Here is a 21,265-nt window from a genome sequence, read left to right on the forward strand (position 1 = left end):
ACATACAAACCAAACTACATTATTTATACGTAAGAGAAAAATTGCCTTAGTCAGGGCATATTCTGCCTAAGTCACTTTTATCTTTTATGAAATCGATGTGTTTAATTTTTTATGCAAACTTGTTCACACTTCTATTTGAACTTACTGTTACAATATCAATTAAAAATACCAATGGGCTTACTAAAAATTGTGGGGGTTTTTTGTTCCCCGAAAATGTTCAAATATGACTTAGGCAAATATGCTATGAGGCTAACGATATGGAAGTGTTGAAAGGGTTCATATAAAGTGTAACTGAATCAACCTACATATCTAAATCATTTCTGCAGTCTTCATATACATCTCTAGCTTCCTTGACCAAATCTAAGAAAGTTATTTATGGTAACAACCTTCATAGAAAAAAGGTAATTCTCTGAATCTCATTCCACTCGGACACAGTCCACCTCTGCTGGGCTGCAGGTCTTCCATTGTCCGGGCCTTGATACTGACAAGGTTGACATCAGAGGAGAGCTCTGACACCGGGTGAGTTAGGACTGCCAGCTGTTTGCAATCAAGTCTATTTTGAAGTCAGGGACACATGGACCCCCAGGGCCAAAGCAGCAACTAGCCCAACCCCTAACCCCCCACCCCTCCCCGAACCCAGCCCACAACCTCCTGGTCCCACAGATAGCCAGCACCACTGTATTGGTTCCAGATGTTGCAAAGCTGCAGTAAGAGCCCTTTACCTAAGAGGACCCCGAAAATGACCTGCAGAGAGGAACAGTAACACTAACAGCAAACCTGCAGCCAGCACACGCACAAAAAGATCTCATTTTATTTACAAGATGTTCTCAAACTCTTGTCCTTGATAGATGAGGTACTGCATTTTGCTGCAGACTACTTTTAGGAAATGGGATCAATGTCACCTAACATTAGATATTGGCTCCTTCCTGCACAGCGTCGCTGTCATCACAAATATTGGCCTGAATGCTAAACAGTCTAATCTTTATGGTGACTGCCCTGCAACATTAGTATCACAACCTGAAGAGAGAACTCTTGTCTGCAGCCTGAAGACGGATAAATAAACTAATCTGAAGTCTGGATCTGGTGAGGAAATAACGCCACAATGGAAACTGCTCAGGTTGTTTAAAAGGAAATGATCAAATCTTTGCAGCTGCATTGTTTCAGGTCAATCAAAACTCTCAGGAAATTGGGTTTGACAGGTGGAATGTCCTGGTGAAATATCACTGGCCTGCCCCCTCTCACATGACTAAAATGTGATTACTGAATAAATAAATAGTATATAGTTATATCGTAGAATAAAAAGGGTGCTGTTTAAAGAATGAATGGAACAGAAGTGTCAGTGTGGGAGCAGCAGCAGGATCTGATACTGACGGAAACAGATGAAGATGAAATTCTTCATGTAAAGTGAGTTTTCTTTGTGTCGGCTCGTCTGCAGATCATCATGTGTGTGATCTCGCTGCGATGGCTCCTAATTTCAAACAGATCACTGAACATGTGGAATAAGAGCCAGGTTTAATGCAGGTTTATTCTGCCCTCATGTGGCCATTCCAGGGAAATATAAGCAGATAAATGACCAGATTTTAATAACACATTCGTCAAAGTATGATAAGTAAAGGTACTAATTGTGCAGTAAAATGTTCCCTGTCAGCGTGTTAGTATTATATGTGATGGTTTTTTTTTTTTTTACTAATATTACTGTTGCTGTAGATGTTTCTCTTTTATATTAGGGCTGTATATGAGTTACAATATTTATATATATCATATTTCTTTTAGAGATCACCAAAAATTCACAGTTTATCATAGAAATAAACTGTAAAAACAGGCATTATCATCTAAATTTAAACTTTATGACAATCCTTGAGTGGATCATAGGTTATGAAAGTTTTATTTAGAAAAATATCCAACACGAAGCCTAAAATTGTGATATTTCTGTCAAAATCACTTTAAGTTGCGTCTTATTAAAAAACGTCACCAAAAATAAACTGTTTGCACTAACAAGATCCTATTAAAAACATTAAATTCTGCTCCTCAGCGACACTGTAAAGCTATGATTGATTCTGCTGAGGCGAACGGTCACGTGACAAAAATTCACTGAAAATCTGTTTACACAGAGCTGAGAGGAGAGGACAGGGGAGGCTGGAAACATGACAGTACTTCAATATGTACAGAATGTAGAGACACAATTTTTTTCCAATATTCATGACACTTGTGAGCACTTGGAAAAGTGTTGTATATATAAATTCCACTTTATTCCAATTGAAAAAAAAGAATTGATCAGAGAAATATAATAATAATAATAATAACAACAACAACACGCCCTGAAACGAAAGAAGATAGAGTATTAAACATGTATTTAAACATATATCACATATTTAAATGGGCATAAAACATGCACAAATAGAACACTATTACAACAGCAAAACAGCAAAGCAGTAGCTGATCTACAACTTCTTTGACACATTAGCGCCCCCTGGTAGTTGTGCCTGGTAATCACATGGAAAGTTACATATATATCTCTTCCATATGAGGAAGGAAATTATACGTACAAAAAGTGCTGTTTATAGATACTTTAGAACAATTACTAACCACTGACAAAGTGTTAACTATCTAAATATTGTGTAATGTATTTATTATTCTTGATTTTATTTTTTATTATTGATTGTCGTGTGTTTTTTGTTTCTATGTATATCATCACAGTATCATCCATTGTTGTTTTTTGGAATAATGAATAACGTTAAAATAAATAAATATTAAAAGAACAATTTTTTTAAATTTTTTAAAATTGTTTTAATTTTAACAATTTAATCATCAGTTTCAACTTTTTAATAGCCATCAAAATCATGTTTACAGCTTAGCAAAAATGATTTCATTAACAAAAACATATAAAATGTTATAACGTGCAATAATTAACTGTTAAATAAGCATATAGCATTGCTGATCATTAGGAAACACTATTAATTAAACACTATTATACCACCTGATTGTTTATGGACAATAATATAACTATAAAGCAATTAACCGTGTAGTTGTGATAGTTATTATAAAGTGTTATTATAAACAATTGCTCGCAGGCCTGCAGGTGAACACGCTGCAACATAGTGTGAGTCTGTCAGAGGTGAAGTCCTGTGCTATTGAGCCGTTTTGGGCCCGAATATCTGTTAGACAATGCCGTTGGGAAGATGTCGGACTTGAAGGCACTGCCATCTGCAGATATGGTATCATGTGTCTTCCTGGAAGTTACAGCATCGAGTGAGATGACTCAACATTACTCCGCCTACGTCTCCTTTCTTTAGAAGTTCACCAAGCCCGCCAGACTCGATGGTACTTTCTGTTTCTGAATCCCTCAGTATTCATGCTCTATTTGTATCATGATTACCTCCCGATTTGACACGTTAGCGGAAGTAGGGTGTTTACTGGAATTACCAAACCAACCCTAAAAGTGTGTTATTCTGCTTCCTTCACACACAGCATGCGCGCACTCATATTACACTGTAAAAAAAAATAGAAGAAGAAAAAAAGTTAAAGAAAAAAAGAAGAAGAAGTTGCTCCCAGGGGTTTTCTTTTATCTTTTTTCTACATTGAGAAAAAATAATCCATGATAAATTAAATTGATTTAATTACAAATATTAACCATAAAATTGAAGTGGCTGCTTCTTGTGCAATATTTCTTTCTGATTTTTTTTCTTTTTTACTGTTTCTCATGATCTGTAAATATAATGGGACATTATAGATTTGTTTTTACAGTATTATTCAATTACCTACTGGTCTTGAATGCTAAATTACACTGAATTCTGTGTAAAAAATACATTAAATAAATAAATAAATAAATATACACATCATATCACTGAATGTAAACTTAAGGGAACTTTCTGTTTTTTTACAGTAAAACATTTAAAAATAAAATTGAAAAATAAGTCTTTTACTAAAACTTTTACTATTAAAGTAAAAACAACAACAACAACCTTCAGTTATTCTACAGATATATTTTTTATATACGGTATTATTTTTTACAGGGGTTTTCTTGTTTTTTTTTCTAAATTACTTTTATTACAAATACTAACCATAAAATTGATGTTGGAATCTGTAAATGATATCAATTCTTTGGACAGTATTATTAAATTGTTTAATTTGTCTTGAATGTAAAAATTACAGTAAATTCTATGTAAAAATACACATCCTATTTCTGAATGTAAAATAAAGGCAATTTTCAGAATTTACAGTAAAACGTCAAATTAAATTTAATGTAAAATAAAAAATGTTAAGTCTGGCAGCAAAACTTGCAAAACACTTATTGTCATATTAAAGTAACAACCTATTGTTATTGTACAGATGTATTTTTATTTATTGTAATTTTTTCAATTTTACTACATTAAGTGCAAATGCCATAAAAAATAATTACTTATGTTAAAAATATTTACCACAAAATGAAAGATGAAATCTGTAAATTATAATAAGCGGCATTATAGATTTTTTAAACAATATTATTCAATTGCTTGATGGTCTTGAATGTTAAATTGCAGTCTATTTTATGTAAAAAAATAAAAATAAATAAAAAAACATGTAAAATGAAGGCGACTGTCTGTTTTCATATAGTAAAACTTTAAATGTAATGTAAAAAATGAAAGGGGATGGGGACGTGTTGCACAATTTAGTTATTCTACATATATATTTTTTTTATACTGTATTATTTTACAGGGTTTTTAATAGGGTTTTTTTCTACAGTAAGTGAAAAATAAAATAAATTTAAAATAAGTCTGGCAGCAAAAGTTGCCAAACACTTACGGTCATATTGAAGTTAAAAAAAGTTACTTATTCTACATATATATTTAAATACTCATATTTACTGTATATTATCCATATTATATATCTGTATTAAATTATCTGTAAAATAACTTCACTGTTTTCTATTATTTGACGATAAATGTTTGTCAACTTTTGCTGCCACTGTTTACCTTTTTTTAATCTTTATTCTCTCGACTCTTTTTACAGTGTGCTCCACACTGCTACTCTCGGTCATGTGTGAACTTGAAACGTGACATGACAGGAAATAAAGCGCGCTCCTCTCTGACTGGCACGTCGCTGCGTAACAGGGAAGTGAGGCCGAGCCTACTTTCTGCTGCTTCAAAACTTCTCCGTGCCTGAACTGCTCGCTGCTCTAAGGTGCTCTCTTCTCGGGTAGAAAAAAGTGAAAAAGGACAGCGTTTCAGAGAGTGATGGAGGCAGGAAATGTGGAGTAGCAGATCTCTAGTGGCGGAGGACTTATGAGACAGAGGAGGAGGAAGAGGAGCGTTTCTTCAATGCTTTGAAACCTTTATCTAACTGAAGGTAAGAGTCGCTGCTTGTGTTATTGTGAGGATATGATTGTGTTTAATCCTGCGGCCTGCAGCCACCGAGGCCTTCACTGTTGTGAAACGTTGCGTTCAAATCAGGTAGTGAGCGTCTCTGTCATATCGTCACCCTGTTAAAATAATCGCCTAACTAATTTTTTCAAGTTTTGCAGGAAACACAAAAAACTTCACCAAAAGTGTAACATATGACATTTATTGATCATTTCACTCAAAAAGGATGTAACAAACGATGGCTATTGGCATAGTAATAACACTGTGTGTAAATTATGTAACTTAAGAGAAATAAATGACTTAAGCAATTTTTTTGACATGCCTTTGTGACTTAAGCAAGACATGGTAACACTTTATTTTGAAGGTGTCTACATTAGAGTCACACAAGCCTGTCAGAAACATGACATGACAAGTATCATGAGCATTAATGTTACTTCAAAGTGTCATTAATGTTCATGGCACATCCCATGTCATGTTTATGACAAGCTTATGCCACTCTAATGTAGACACCTTCAAAATAAAGTCTTACCAATATTAGAGTCAACAATAAAACACTGACAAACTAAACTGATAACTAAACAATCTCCCTCTAGCTCTTCTTTGCTGGGTTCTTATCTGATGCCTATGAATGTGGCAAATTGTCAAAGTGATGATCTTAAAGGGGTAAAATCACATGATCTGATATAGGTGACATAGGTGGCCGGCATCATGAGGAGATGATTTAGGGGGGGGGGAAACAATTTTGACAAAAAATTACTTAGCCGATTATTTTTACAGTGTTACGTTATGGTTACAAAAAAAAGTATCAGGATGTAGGCTTGAAATAGAGCCTCATGTGTAGACTTCGTTTTATATTTAATGTAATGTGGCAGCAGTCCCTCCCTCCACACACTGTGCTCATTTATTTTTTTGTCTGCTGTTCCTGGAAATTGTTGCTCCATGTTTATGTGGCTAAGCCAGACACTGGAAACGCTTAATCCCCACTTAGTGACCATACATCAGGCAAAGCAGCTGTAGGGGAGGCTGTGGTGATGACTGTCAAAAATAAAATGTGTCCCACCCCCTTTATAGAGAATTGGGAGTTGTGGGCAGTGAGTTTTTACTTCTTCTTCAACTTCAACTTTATTGTCCCTTGAGGAAAATTTGTTCTGCAGACAGGTGAAAAAAAACCACACACACACACACACACACACACACACACACACACACACACACACACACACACACACAAAACACAGAGGCATAAAGACTTAGAAAACACAACAACAAATATCCAAAGACAACATTGGAAGAGGACAAGTACACAATAAACAATGAGGCAGGACTGAAGGCAGGACCATCACTACATTAGTATACATTGGATGTATCCTTACTGTTCACTTTTTAAAATTCAAATTAAGTTGAGTGATGGCTTGAGTTGTGAATTATTTTTTTATTCTGTTCCTGTCTGAGGGTAAGAGCTCAAACTCGGCATGGAGATTTAGGGGGAGATAGCAGGTCAACAATAAATGCCACGTAGAAGTGTGGACATCATCTGAAAGCTGAGGATCTTCTGGTCAAAAATATTTTAATAAAATAACTTTATTAATTAAATAATAAGGTGTATAAGGGGTTGGAACATTAATGTTTGTTAAAAAAACTATGCCCTATAAGTTGTTGCAGCAATTTTGGGGTTGATACCATTTGTTACACACATTTGGTGCTGAATTAGACATTTTATTATTATTTGAGAATGGATAAAAATGATTAAAAACGGTTAAAAACCCTACAGAATATTACATCAATATACCATTACCTTTGCAACATTATAGACAAATTCATGCTGTGATTTGGTTTTAAAAACTTTTGACATTTCTGCATTTTCGACAATTGAATGACGAGCACTTCTGTTCTTTAAACTGCTGAGAAACCCCTTTATTGTATATCATATACAAAGAAAATATTAGACCACCCTTATTTTCTTCAATTTATTGTTCATTTTAATGCCTGGTACAACTAAAGGTACATTTGTTTGGACAAATATAATAATAACAATAAAAATAGGTCATAACAGTTTAACTTAAGAGCTGATATCTAAACATTTTCCATGAACATGAAATGCAAATACTGATGACTAACATCATCACACATTATTAAAATTGGGCTCATTGAATCCACAAGAGTCTGAGATTTCCAGTCATACCCAATTATTGCACCTCACAGACTGTTTAGTGACCCAAGTATGTAGAAATTATCAAATGCAATAGGCGAAAATAATGTGGGTTTTGCCTTAAACTGCATTGTATCACCATAAAGCGGGCATGTATGTAAAGAGGACGCTTGTGGCTCCCCAGAGAGCCAACTTTCATTTAAAAATCTTAAACTTGTGACAGCCTCTCACCCTTAATCAGAAAAGGAGCCTAGTTGTTGCTTGGAGGATTCGAAACACACACACAAAAACAAAAGTGAAACAACAATCCCCGCCCAGTGTTCTGTGAGAAACGCTTAACCATCTCATTTGTTTGGGATGCACAACTGGAGTGATTGACCAGTCAGCGTCTAGTAGTCCTCCACAGCAGAACTGGAAAATGTTTCTTTGTTGAAAGAGGAGCAGAGAAGAGCACTGAAGGCTTCTACTGAGTGCTTTCAGTTCAGAGAAACATCCTAAAATGGGATTCTTTTTTCAAATTATTATTATTCTCACTTTTAAAAAATTTAATAAACCCCAAACCATTTAAGTTCTCTGACAAATATATATTTCAAACCATCTGGCAGCATGACTCTTGGAAATAAACAAACATGAAATGCCTCACACCTTTCCTAAAGAGACTGCTTTCTAATTGGATGCTTTTTATATCATTCAGTATCCGTACAAATCAAAACATTAACATGGTCCAGATAAAATTATTGTTTTGGCTGTGAAAAACCAGTTATCCCTGCTTGGTGAAAGTGTTATCACAACCAGCTCTGCTCTCCCTTATTGTGAAATCAGTTTATGCTGAGGAAAACATTCTTTTTAAGTTTGTGTAGCTGCATTGAAAGTGTAACTTTGTTTGTAGTTCTGTGATTAATGTGCATATTGATCTTGCATGCACAGATGAGGTGTTTTTACAACATGTGCACCTCTAACTTCAGTTAGTACCAACCTCCAGATTGCAGAAGCCTGAAACATGGACAGCTATCACCAACCAGCTGAGGAGGATTAAGATCCACCTCAGAGAACAGCTGCTGCTCCCACAGCATGACAGTTTAAGTAGGAACCAAACCTAAAATATCTGTAGATATCTGTAGATCACAGTATTCGAATTTTGATACACTACTTGTATTGAACAAAAATATGCTCTGTAGCTCTCTTGATACCACGGCAAACATTAAAAAAACATCCTAGACACACAAAATGGGATTATTTTATTTTTTTATTCTTCTCGCTTTTTGTTAAATTGAATAAACCCCAAACCATTTAATTTCTCTGACAAATTTTTTTTATTAAATTAAATGTAATTTATATATGCAAGCCTTTTCCAAGTGCCAACAAGTGTCAGGAATATTGGGGAAGAAATTTTATATATATATATATATATATTTATATATAAATAATATAAAAATTAATAATAACACAGTTATGACATAAATCAGCCAAAAAGTTGAATTTCTCTGATAAATTATTTAAAATTTTTTGGGGAAAAAAATATAATTTATATATACAACACTTTTCCAAGTGCCCACAAGTCATTAATATCAGAAAAAAAAGGTCCCCATATGCCATACATATTGAACTATTTACATGTTTCCAGCCTCTCCTGTCCTCTCCTCTTTGCTCTGTGTAAACAGATTTTCAGTGAATATTTGTCACATGACCGTTCGTCTCAGTAGAATCAGTCATGGCTTCACAATGTTGCTGAGGAGCAGAATTTGATGTTTTTAACAGGATAGTGCAAACTCTATTTTTGGCGACATTGTAATGAGACATGTAGAATATATTTGAAGCTTCGTTTTGGTTACTTTTTCGGAAACTTTTGTAACCTCTGATCCGTTCAAGGACTGTCATTAAAGTTCAAATTTCGACGATAATCGCTGTTTTTACAGTTTCTTTCTACGACAAACTGTGTATTTTTGTCGATCTTTTAAATTGGTTGAGAAGGTTACAAAAGGTAATATAACCCAATACTTGTTTTTGCAATACTCAAAAGGGTTGAAAATCGCAATAATAATGCAACATAACTTAAATGTTGTGAATATCATATCAAATGACAGGGAACATTTTACTGCACAACAAGTACTTTTACTCATCATTATTCATACAGACTAAATTATTAAAATAAACAGTTTATTTTGGGCGATGTTTTTAAATGACACAATAATAAAAAAGATAAAGTGATTCTGACAGAAATATCACAATTTTAAGCTTTGTTTTGGTTATTTTTTTGCACAGAAACTTTCATAAAACCTATGATCCATTCAAGGACTGTCAGGAAGTTCATCCTTTGACGATAATGCCTGTTTTTACAGCAGTGTATCTTTGGCAATCTTTTAAAGAAAACATATGTTTCAACATTTGCATACAGATGTCCTTATTGGTATCGTAGCATTCCTCAATCATCAGGTTACGACAGGTTTGCAGATTCCACTGAATCAGAAAAAAGAGAGCCAACGGCACATTCTAGGGGAAAAGATGAGGCACACACGGCTCTCAGCTCCAATACTGCCAACATGTTTCACACCTGCTGTTTGCCAATCACAGGTCACTGCCAAGCACCGCTCAGTGAATACCTGAAACTCGAACAAAGCATTTGTAGTAGGGCTGCAGCTAAGGATTATTTCAATATTATATCCAATAATATTAAAATGAACAAATATGAAAAACTAAGTGAGCACTGCAGGGTATTATTATTATTATTATTATTATTCTTCCCCAACTGGTATTCTGTTTTTACACTCCAATATAAAGGCTCAACAAAACAAAGTTAATGCAAGAGTGTGTTCCATTTAACTCAAAGGATTATAATGCAATCTACATTTCGCAATACAACAGCAAAATAATAACACAATGTACGGGATTCTTTCTGCTTCAAGTGCTTCTGCATTGCTGTTGTACTGCTGCGATATGCTGTTTCTAATTTGCAGAGCGTGCAGAGAGGTGTCAAATCTTTCTCAGTCTCTTCATCTCACTTCACTCTTTTTATTTCTCCACAATGAGAGTCAAACCAACAAGGTATTCAGTCAAACTGAACCGAACTGATATCAAACATGTATGGACGACAACAACTGCAGCATTTTATCAGACTTTCAAAAACTTTGAGCTTCACTGCTGTGAATTTTTGTGAATGAATCATAAAAAAGCCTAACTTTGCAGCGTTATTTCAACAACTTCCCGACTTGATATCCTGACACACACATGGTGCCTATAGATTCATTAGATCTACTAGTTTCATGATACCAGTATCTCCAATATATTCCTAAAATTGAGCTTGCTACAGCCTCCGGAAGAAACAAAATGGCAAAAATACTGACGCTAAATAAACGCTTAATATCCACACTTGGCGGCCATGAATCGATATAATATTGCCACACAAAATATTGTGATACTATGCTGTATAGATTTTCCCCCACCTCTACAGAGCACCATGTTGTTTAGACTCTGCACAAACACTCCCACACTTTGGATGCTTTGGCGAGGTATTTCTTTAACCTCAGCTTGCTCTCTGGTGGCATTCTAATTTTATCTGTACTTCCTCTTACTTTGTATGCAACGATGTTGATCCGTCGCCCCGCCCTAATTTGTTGCACTACAGCCAACAGGAACATGTCACCCCGTCTGTTACAGTGTTTTTCTCTAATGTTTGTTTGTTTTACTTTAAATACTATTTTGGGAAATTTACAGATATCAGCGATCGAGTTTTAAACTTTGAAAGAGCATCAAAGTATTTTTACATAACTTTCCTTTCGGCTGCAGCAGCTGGTGCTGCCACTACTGAACTACTTTGCAGGAAAACAAATCTGCTATTTAAATTTCCCCAGGTGACCGAACTTGAACTCTGCTGCTTGTAACGTAAGCACAGTAAAAGCTCAGATAAAACAGCCACAGCTGCTTTCCCAAGTGACTCCGCAGCCCAACGAAGAGATCCTTTTCTGTATCCTCACTACCTCCCACACACGATGAAAGAAAAGGGAGAAGTCTTTCTTTTTGTCATAAAAAAATCTGCAAAAAAATCAGGTTTTCCACATCTGACGTGAGCATGTTGCACGGATTGTAGAACCTCTGCAGGCTACATTTTGATTTCAGGCTCTATAAAAAAAGAGTTAATTTGCAAACACTGATTGATATTCTCTGGCTTGCACAAAACAACCTTTTTGATTTAGGAAAATAAAATAAAAACCTGTTCATGCAAATGAACACTTGATAACATGACTCCAGGCCAGACGCCCATGTTTTTTTACACCCAGAGGTCACTTACAGTCATCTCACTCACAGTTTTAAGGTGAAGGATATTTGTGCAGATGTCAGGGAAGGTGTGGTCGGTTAGGTCACTAAACTTTGTATTTCCTTTAAGGAAGTGAAGCTGTCGAGGTGAGGAAGGCTACTGGAGCCCAATCTTTTTTGTCGTTGTGTTTCTGCATTCTGATTATGAGGTATAAACACATGATTTTTTTGCTCTTTTTACATTTTACTCACTCTAGCCTTGTATTTCACTGCATATATACAATCTATAAGTCCTGCAGCTCTATGGAATCAGCACGATCATGGCTAGAAGTGGGAACAACTCAAACATGTCTTTTGTACAAAATAACACAGTTATAATTAAATCATAAAAAAAAGAAAAAATGCAAGTTCAATTTCTCTGATAAATATTATTTTAAATTGTGGGTCTCCACATGCTTTACATATTGAACTATTTCCCTGTTTCCAGCCTCTCCTGTCCTCTCCTCTCAGCTCTGTGTAAACAGATTTTCAGTGAATATTTGTCACATGACCGTTCAAATCAGTCATGGCTTCACAGTGTTGCTGAGCAGCAGAATTTAATGCTTTTAACATCTGATTTGTGCAGTCGCTTTATTTTTGGCAATGTTTTAAATGTGACATGTAGAATTTTGATTACTTTTCCTCACGAACACTTCCGTAACCTATGATTGGTTCAAGGACTGTGAGGAAGTTCAAATTTCAACGATAATGACTGTTTTTGTATTTTCTTTCGAAGATAAAAGCTGTATTTTTGACGATCTTTCAAGAAAACATCTTTGATTTCGCCCGTGGGAACGAAACAAAAACAAATCCTCTCATTTGAGAAACTGCACCAAGAGAGCTGCTGCCATTGAACAACCAATAAATGATCAACATTTTCCATTGACTAATTGATTAATCAACTGATAATTTTTGCCTCAAATTCAAATAATTCATCACATAGATCATAAAAATATTTTGCTTTTGGCACCTTTTGCTCTAAAGGGTGTCTGTTTTCAGAAATATTTTATGGGATAAACAATTGATTGAAAAAGACAAATAGATCATGAAAATAATTGCAGCTGTAGTTTTGATAACTGTGAGTGAAGAGAAGTTACTTTTTTTGCTGTATAATGTGACATACAGATGGTGGGAGGCTCAGCTGGTAGAAAGTGAAAACTTTAATTCCGTTTAACTACAGGATGGATTTGTATCGTGAGGTGGTAAGTAAAGAATTCAAAATAATTTCTTGACAGCTGACAAATTCCCCCTCTGTGATTTCTGAGAATGCCAGTGGAAAAAGAGCAGTATTGGTTTGACTTCCCATTACTCGGTGACATCAGCTGAACCAACCTGAACTGTGATTTTCCACACTCAAACAGATGTTATCATACAGAGTGATGTGTGTTCATGTCACTCATACTTCACGCTTTATCCTGTGTGTAAAAAGTAATGTCTCACTGTTTATTCATCAGTTAAAATCCTCAGAGTCAAATTTATAAATAACCCTTTATCAGGCGAGGAACCATATATTGTAACTTCATTGACCTAGGTTTGCAACATGAAAATTATTTTTTTTAAAGTCACATAAGATAAATAGTATTTTAATGTCCTCCAATAACAATCTAGGGTTGAAATTTTGAATTTCAAAGTATTTCAATGAGTGCCATATAAAGAGATAAGGTCTTCATGACTTTACTTGAGTCTGACTGATAGAGAAAGTGCACCTTTAAATACCGGCAACAACAACTAGATGCATCAGATAAGAAATTTTGCTAACACTAATTGCAAAGTGGTCCTTCATCTGTCATGCCTGCGTAAAATATCTGTCAACAAATGTATTTAAAATTCTCTTCTTAAGTGAATTAAGTATTCAGGTCCTTTACTGAAGTCAAAGTACTAATACCACACCATGAAATTACTCCACTACAAGTTAAAGTCCTGCATTCAAAATTACTGAAGCAAAAGTACAAAAGTATCAGCATCAAAATGTACTTAAAGTATCAAAAGTAAAAGTACTTGTTATACAGAATGGACCCACTCAGAAGTTTGGGGTCACCCATCAAATGTCTGTGTTGTTTTCCATGAAAAACAGTTTTATTCATGAAATGAGTTCCAAAATAAATCGAAAATACAGTAAAGACATTGACAAGGGTATAAATAATAATTTAACCTGTACAAGTCTCCAACTTTACCTCTAGATACTCAACCAGCCTGAGGAAGGATCATTTTCTTGCTTCTCAAATCAGCACAGAACAGTTTTCAGCTGTGCTAATATAAAGTTCAGGTGTTTTAATGATCAATGAGCTTTTCAACACTATAAACGTGGATTAACACAATGTGCCACTGGAACACAGGAGTGATGGTTGCTGACAATATCTAATAGATATTTCATAAGAAAATCAGCCGTTTCCAACTTTAATAGTCATTTACCACATTAAAAATGTCTAGACTGTATGTCTGTTGTTTTGATTTAAAAAATGTATTTTTCTTTTTAAAAAAAATGACGCCAAACTTTTGAGCAGTTGTGTATATTCCAAATATTATTGTATTATTATTTTTTAAGCATTTATGTAAGCAGTTAACTGTTGTCCAAGTAGGGCTAATTTTAACTACTTAATATACTTTTATGTAATTTAATTTGTAAACATGTATAATTATGATAATTTTTTTAATGTTAAATCTCGACCTGAAGAGTAGCTAAAGCTGACGGCTAAATGTAGTGGAGTAAAAAGTACAATATTTGCCTCTAAAATGTAGTGAAATAGAAGTACAAAGTTAGATATGTGGAGTACCTAAAAATTGTACTTAAGCACAGTACTTGAGTGAATGTACTTAATTTACAAAGGAACATACAACCCTGAAAATTTAAATCATTGTGTTTTTATTGAAGTTTCACACAGCATCCCAAAATTTTCATGGGAACTGGGGTTGTCCAAGGGTCTTGTTCTTGACTAGCTTGAGCGAGTTTATTTTAGATGCCACTGTGGAAACAGACAGGAAACATGCATAGGGAGGAGTGACGTTGAGTGATTTAACTTTAAGGATTTTTTGTGGGTTTTTTTTATGTGGGATTGTGAGGCCACACGGTGGAGAAGGAAACCTCCAGGGCTCACTCTCCCCTCCAGGGATGTTTCTGGCAGAAGAAGTCGTTCAGGCTTTACTGCACCCCAGGGAGATCTATGTGTGTCCTTGTCCTTTTCCCCTTATGAGGGAGTGAAAAAACTAAGGTTTCTTTCGGTAGAATACAATTTGTAGATTGTGAGGTCTCTGAAATAACACAAAACTTCATTCAGAATGGTATTTGGACACATATTTTGTGTTAATATTCGACTCTTGAGAATTGAACAGTACACTGGTCTTTATAATGGGATTCAGGCATCACAGAGACTTGACGACCTGGTAATTTAAATTAAAAACATCCTGTATGTCTCAATTTGTCAAAATATCGTATAGAAAATTTGACCGTTCGTCCCAGATGAATCAATCTTGGCTTCACAGTGTTGCTGAGGACTAAATTATTACAATAAACCCTTTATTTTTGGCAATGTTTTAAATGACGCATGTAGAATAAAGTGATTCTGACAGAAGTATCACAATTTTAAAATTCACTTTGGTTCCTTTTTTTCACTCCTGTCCTCTCCTCTCCGCTCTGTGTAAACATATTTGTCGAGCACAGAATTTAATGCATTTATAGGGATCTAATTTTTCCAAACAGTTTATTTTTGGTAACGTTTTAAATGACACATTTAGAATAAAGTGACAGTAATATCACAATTTTAAGCTTATAATGATTGCTTTTTCTAACAAAGACTTGTGTAACCTATTATCCATTCAAGGGCCGTCATAAAGAAAACATACATTATATTTCAGGGTTCAGAGGGTTAAAAAAATTTGGTAATGCTTTATATTAAGGTCCTTGTAATAACCATTAATTAACAAGTAATAAGGCCCTTGTAAGTCCTTACACGATGCTTATTAACATTATTGTGTGTTTATAAGCTTATATAAGTGTTAATAATGGCATTAGAAACACCCATGACTCACCCATTATGTCTTTGCCATGCCTTTTATTAATCTTATTTTGTTTGCTTATATTAAAATATACTTAATTGCTCATCTATCATAAGTTAACTATAAGTTAACTATGCTTTTTGCAACTACTAGAACAATGCCTTATTACTTGTTAATTAATGGTTATTAAGGACCTTATTATAAAGCGTTACCAAAAATTTTAATTTGAAAAAAAAAAAAAAACCTGTTTAGATCTTGCACATGCCGTGCCCGTTTAAATAGGAAATATACAAGATAGTTTATGCTCAAACTGATCAACTTTTTTTAAATATACAATCTGAATTCTGTGTTTAATCCATTCTGTTTATTTAGCTTTTGATACAGCTTTTTGGGGATCAGGACGTGCTGTATCAGCCTTTTCCAGCCTGAAGCAAACAGTGAAACAGTGTTAACACTATATTCAAAACACAAGACACATCGAAACTGAAAAGCTCGACATGTTGTGTCACGTTCTTGATATTTTTGGAATTCTTTGGACCTCGACCAAAATGTGCAACAAAGCAATGTGGACTTGAACAATGTTTGGCTGCACAGCATGAGTTTGTTCTGACCCTCTGAACCCCAACAAGCTGTTTCAGGGCGTTTTATGCTCTTTTTTTTTTTATTTTACTCACTCTGTCCTTGTACTTCACTGCTTAATTTAAGTAAATATTTAATAATATATAAGTGCTACAGTTCTATGGAATCAGCACAAATATGTCTAGAAATGTGAACAATTTTGCAGAATAACACACTTATAATGACAGAAATCATGAAGAAAGAAAAAGTTGAATTTCTCTATTATTTTTTTAAGATGGAATGAAATGGAATTTATATATAAACATTTATCAAAAATACCCCATGTGTCATAAATATTGGAAAAAAATGTGGGTCCCCACATATTATATTTATTGAACTATTTTACCACATACATTTTTACAGCCTCTTCTGTCCTCTCTGCTCTGTGTAAACAGATATTTGTAAAGCACAGGTTTTGATGTTTTTAACAGGATCTGGTTAGTGCAAATTGTCTATTTTTGGCTATGTTTTAAATGGCACATGTAGAATAAAATTTTGACAGAAATATCACAATTTTAAGCTCTGTTTTGGTTACTTTTTCCAGTGCAACGCTAATGACTTTTTACAGTTTCTTTCTATGATCAACAGTGTAACTACTTGCAGCCTTTCCTGCAGTCTTTCATCTTTTTTTAGTGAATATTTTGGCAACGTTTTAAATGAGACATGTAGAATACAGTGATTTATTTGACAGAAATATGAACATTTTTGGCTTCCTTTTGCTTTCTTTTTTTATCATGGAAACTTTCTTAACCTTTGATGTTGTTCAAGGTTGTGGGAAAGCTTATAATTTGATGATGATGCCTGGTGGTTTTACAGTTTTATTCTCAGATAAACAGTGCATCTTTGGGCCATCTTGTCAACATTGGGTATCTTGATAAATGAGCTTGAGCTGTAGTGCTGCAAACAGGACAGGAATGTGGAAAACAGATGGACTTAGGCAGTGATGGTTTTGGTCTTTTATGGGGGAATTGTTACTCATAATAATAAGAAAACCCCTTGTTAGTGTAACTCCTGCCTTATTCTATAATGCCAGTGTCAAAAATATGTCCTATTTGTTTCCACTGTGAATTTAAAATGTAGTAAACCTGTCCTTTTCTCTCTGACTCGAGCAGCCCGGCTTGATCATGGCGCAGTGGGTGCACATGTCCCAGATGATACAGTGCCTGTCTGATGCCACCATCAACAACCTCTACCCCCCAGATGCCTTCCCCATCGAAGTCCGACACTTTTTAGCAGAATGGATTGAGAGCCAAAGCTGGTGAGACACAAACACGTGCACACAGACATTCACACATGCATAAATCCAGCGTATTCATGTGTGTGTGTGTGGGTTCACAGGGACGACTTTGCGCTGGAAAAGGTGGAGCAGGAGAGCCAGGCTCAGCTCCTGCTGGACACGACCATCAGCATGCTGCAGGCGCTCGCTCATCAGAACGCCAACGTGGTTGACAGGATGAAGCTGATGCAGATCAGCAGGAACATGGTAGGGGACTGTGTCACTCTGCAGCTCCCACAATAGGATTTAGGTTCCTGACTAGATTCCTGGCAGGTTTCATGCAGACACAGTGATTTTTCCGGCTGTTTCCAATAAAGGTTTAATGCAGTTTGTTACAGCCGGCACTGTATTTACAATCCAAAGCCGCTGCCAGCGGTTGCAGCAGGTTTGCATGTCTGAGACCACTGAAACCAGAGACAGGAAGATGGTGTTTGCATATGTAGGGAAATGTATATTTTTTCTTTTTTTCTGAGTAATGTTAGGGCTGTAGAGAGGAAGTGAAGACCTCACAACAAGTACAAGAACATAAAAGCCTACGTGCCACCCTGATTCCAAAGAAATGGGACGTGCTCTTAAATGTATTCTGAAAAATGAACAAACAACATGTTTTATGTTCAAACTGACACTGTAAATATACACACTAATGTGTGTATCATAGGGATTCGTGATAATCGCACAAGCTTATTTGTTGCCAGAATAAATTTGAACAAACCACTGCATACTGATAGTTACACCTTTATGTTATGGACTGCTTTTAACATTTGATGTATGCTCGATTTACAGAACATGTTTCACATGCGGCAGCCTCTGCAGTTTGGAGTGATGGTCCGAGACATCCTCACCAAGGAAAGGGTCCTGCTCCGCACGGTGAGATCTGTGAACACATGCTGTCTGTGATTAGTTAACCCTCTAAACCCCAACGACCTAGAGGGGTTTTTTTTTGTTCTTTTTACATTTTTTCTCACTGTGGCCTTGCATTTCACAGCAATATAAAAAATATGTGTAAAGTCCTGCAGCTCTATGGAATCAGCACAATCATGGCTAGAAGTTGGAACAACTCAAAAATCAATTTTTTGCAAAATTACACAGTTCACAATTGAACTATTTGCATTTTTACAACCTATCCTGTCTTCTTCTCTTTGGTCTGTGTAAATGAGCACAGAATTTAGTGTTTTTAACAGGATCTAATTATTCTAAACAGTTTATTTATGGCCAAGTTTTAAATGAGACATGTAGAATAAAGTGATTTGGACAGATATTTAAGCTTTTTTTTAAGCAAATTTAAGCTTAATTTTAGTTACTTTTTCTAACAGAAACTTCAAATTCAGTTCAAATTTCAACAAGTGTCTGTTTTTAAAGTTTCTTTCTACACTAAACAGTGTATTTTTGGCGATAAAAAAAAAAAAAAAAAAGGTTCAGGGGGTTTAACTTTAAACATTTTGTGGTAATAATAAATGATTTGGTTTGACTGCAGGGAATACTAAGTAAAGTTAATTTTTTTTTTTAGGTAATTTTCACTGTTAAAGTTTACAAAAACTAACCTGCCCTTAGCACTGATTCAGTGTATTAACTGCTGTTCCATGTCTGCAGCCCCCTCAGATGCCCAACCCTCCACAGTATCCACAGTACCCAAACAGTGAGTCAACGTTCCCCAACACGCAGGATGTAGACCACCTGGTCCTGAAGGTGCTGGAGGTCCAGGAGATCCGACAAAAGATGCACCAGCTGCAAGAAGACCTCAACTGGGAGAGGCAGAACTATGAGGGTTTACAAGGTGAGACGCACACAAACACACAGTAGACTGAGTTCCTCTTTAGCCACACCTTGCTTCACATTCTAATATTTATGTAACATATGTAGTACTAAGTGTCAAAAAGCTTTAATGATACAGCCAGACCTTACGAAACGACATTACTCATAGAAACTTAAATTGGAGTAAGCTATTTTAGTTCCCTTTTACTCTAGTTTTATGAGCTCTTTGGAAACGTTGGCCGGTTTTCACCATTTTTTTTACATGATACTGATTAAATGATTGATTGATTATAGGAGAAAATACTTACAGATTATATTACAGATTATACAGTAGTGAAAATAATCATTAGTTGTAGTCTGAGGAGAAATTTAAAACGGCATTCTTTCTGATGGTCAGCAGGGGGCGACTCCACTGGTCGCAAAAATGAGAAAATGACCAATGGTGGAAAAAGTATTCAGGTACTTTACTTCAGTAAAAGTACTAATACCGCACTGTAAAACTTTCTGAAGTAAAAGTACAAAAGTATTAGCATCAAAATGAACTTAAAGTATCAAAAGTAAAAGTACTTGTTATGAAGAATGGACCCACTCAGATTGTTTTATATATTCTAATATATTATTTTATTATTTTATTTGATGTATTTATGTAAGCAGCAGTATAATATTGTCCAGCTAGGGCTCATTGTTAACACTTTAGATTAGGGAACACATATTCAACATTAATTAGTTGCTTATTAGCATGCAAATAAGTAACATATTGGCTCTTAATTAGTAATTATTAAGTAGTTATTAATGCCTTTTTCTGCATGGCCCTATTATACAACCAGTAAGCAATTAACTAAGAGTTTCCCCTCAATAACCTCAGAATTATTGCTTATTAGTAGTAAGTAAGGAAGTTGTTGTATATGAGTTACGATCTTAATAGGCTTTACTTTGTATGGACGTCATCTAAAATACTCAAGTAAAGTACAAGTGCTTCAAAATTGCACTTAAATACAGTACTTGAGAAAATTAGCCTACTTCTCATTTGATTTATTACCTCATAACATGTTGTTCTAACAGGTTTATGGTCTCTATTGCTGGTTTCAAGATTCAATAAAACATGAAATCAAATACAACCTAGACGATAAAGCAGGGTATGTTTTAGGGTGTGGTGCAGAGTGTATTTACGACCCTGTGAAGATTTTAATTGCTTTTACCTTGTTTTTGGTTTACCTTGAAAGATGGAAGCTACCTGCGGTGTCAAAGAAATGTCTTTATCTTGTCACAGGCACAGTGACCTCTGCCCTGTTTAAAACTGTTGGACTCTAGTAGTTCTGATTGTTTAGGTTTACTTCTTGGTTCATGCATATTCAATGACTAATCCAAAGTATGCATAGGTTTAGTATGTCATATTTTGATTAACTTTACCCCCAACTTTAGCATAATGTTAAAACATATAGGCGGGAAGCTCCGGCAGAACTGGCTGTGACACTGTACAGTTGACTGTTAATGTCACTTCTCCTTGTGAGTCATTTTTAGAAACTTCCAACTTATAACTGAAGTCTCCGATTCCTGCATCAGCAATTTCCGTAGCATGTTGAAGCATGACAGAGCCAGGAGCCAGGTGCAGTCAGACTGCCAGTATAGGATCTACACTGGCAGCGGACTGCACCTTTACTATAGGTGGTTCTCTAGTTCTCAGTTAGAGCCAAGCCTCTCTTCCAAATATGGGCACTTCTGGCTCAAGGCTTCAAAACGAAACTGCTGGTGTATATGCTTTAAATGTCAGAAAGTCATATGTGTAGACTTTTATCTAGATGAGACAGTGTTGTGTAGATTGATTAAGAGTGGGGAAATAGAAACCTG

At 35.2% G+C, this 21,265-nt stretch overlaps 1 protein-coding gene across 2 annotated transcripts in view; it reads left to right on the forward strand.

Moving 5' to 3' along the window:
- Positions 1-5,009: 5,009 nt before the first annotated feature.
- The window catches only part of stat6 (signal transducer and activator of transcription 6, interleukin-4 induced), a 33,536-nt gene continuing 17,280 nt past the window's right edge, over positions 5,010-21,265 (forward strand). Inside the window, exons 1-5 of one of the 2 annotated variants that reach the window (XM_059333104.1) lie at positions 5,010-5,325; positions 17,499-17,647; positions 17,728-17,872; positions 18,449-18,532; positions 19,256-19,439. In XM_059333104.1, coding sequence (XP_059189087.1) covers positions 17,514-17,647; positions 17,728-17,872; positions 18,449-18,532; positions 19,256-19,439 — 547 coding nt within the window. In that variant the 5' untranslated portion in view covers positions 5,010-5,325; positions 17,499-17,513. The remainder of the gene's footprint in view (positions 5,326-17,498; positions 17,648-17,727; positions 17,873-18,448; positions 18,533-19,255; positions 19,440-21,265) is intronic. The other variant, XM_059333103.1, reaches the window with a different exon arrangement.

The sequence above is a fragment of the Centropristis striata genome, chromosome 5 (genome assembly GCF_030273125.1).
Source record: "Centropristis striata isolate RG_2023a ecotype Rhode Island chromosome 5, C.striata_1.0, whole genome shotgun sequence".
Lineage (NCBI taxonomy): Eukaryota > Metazoa > Chordata > Actinopteri > Perciformes > Serranidae > Centropristis > Centropristis striata.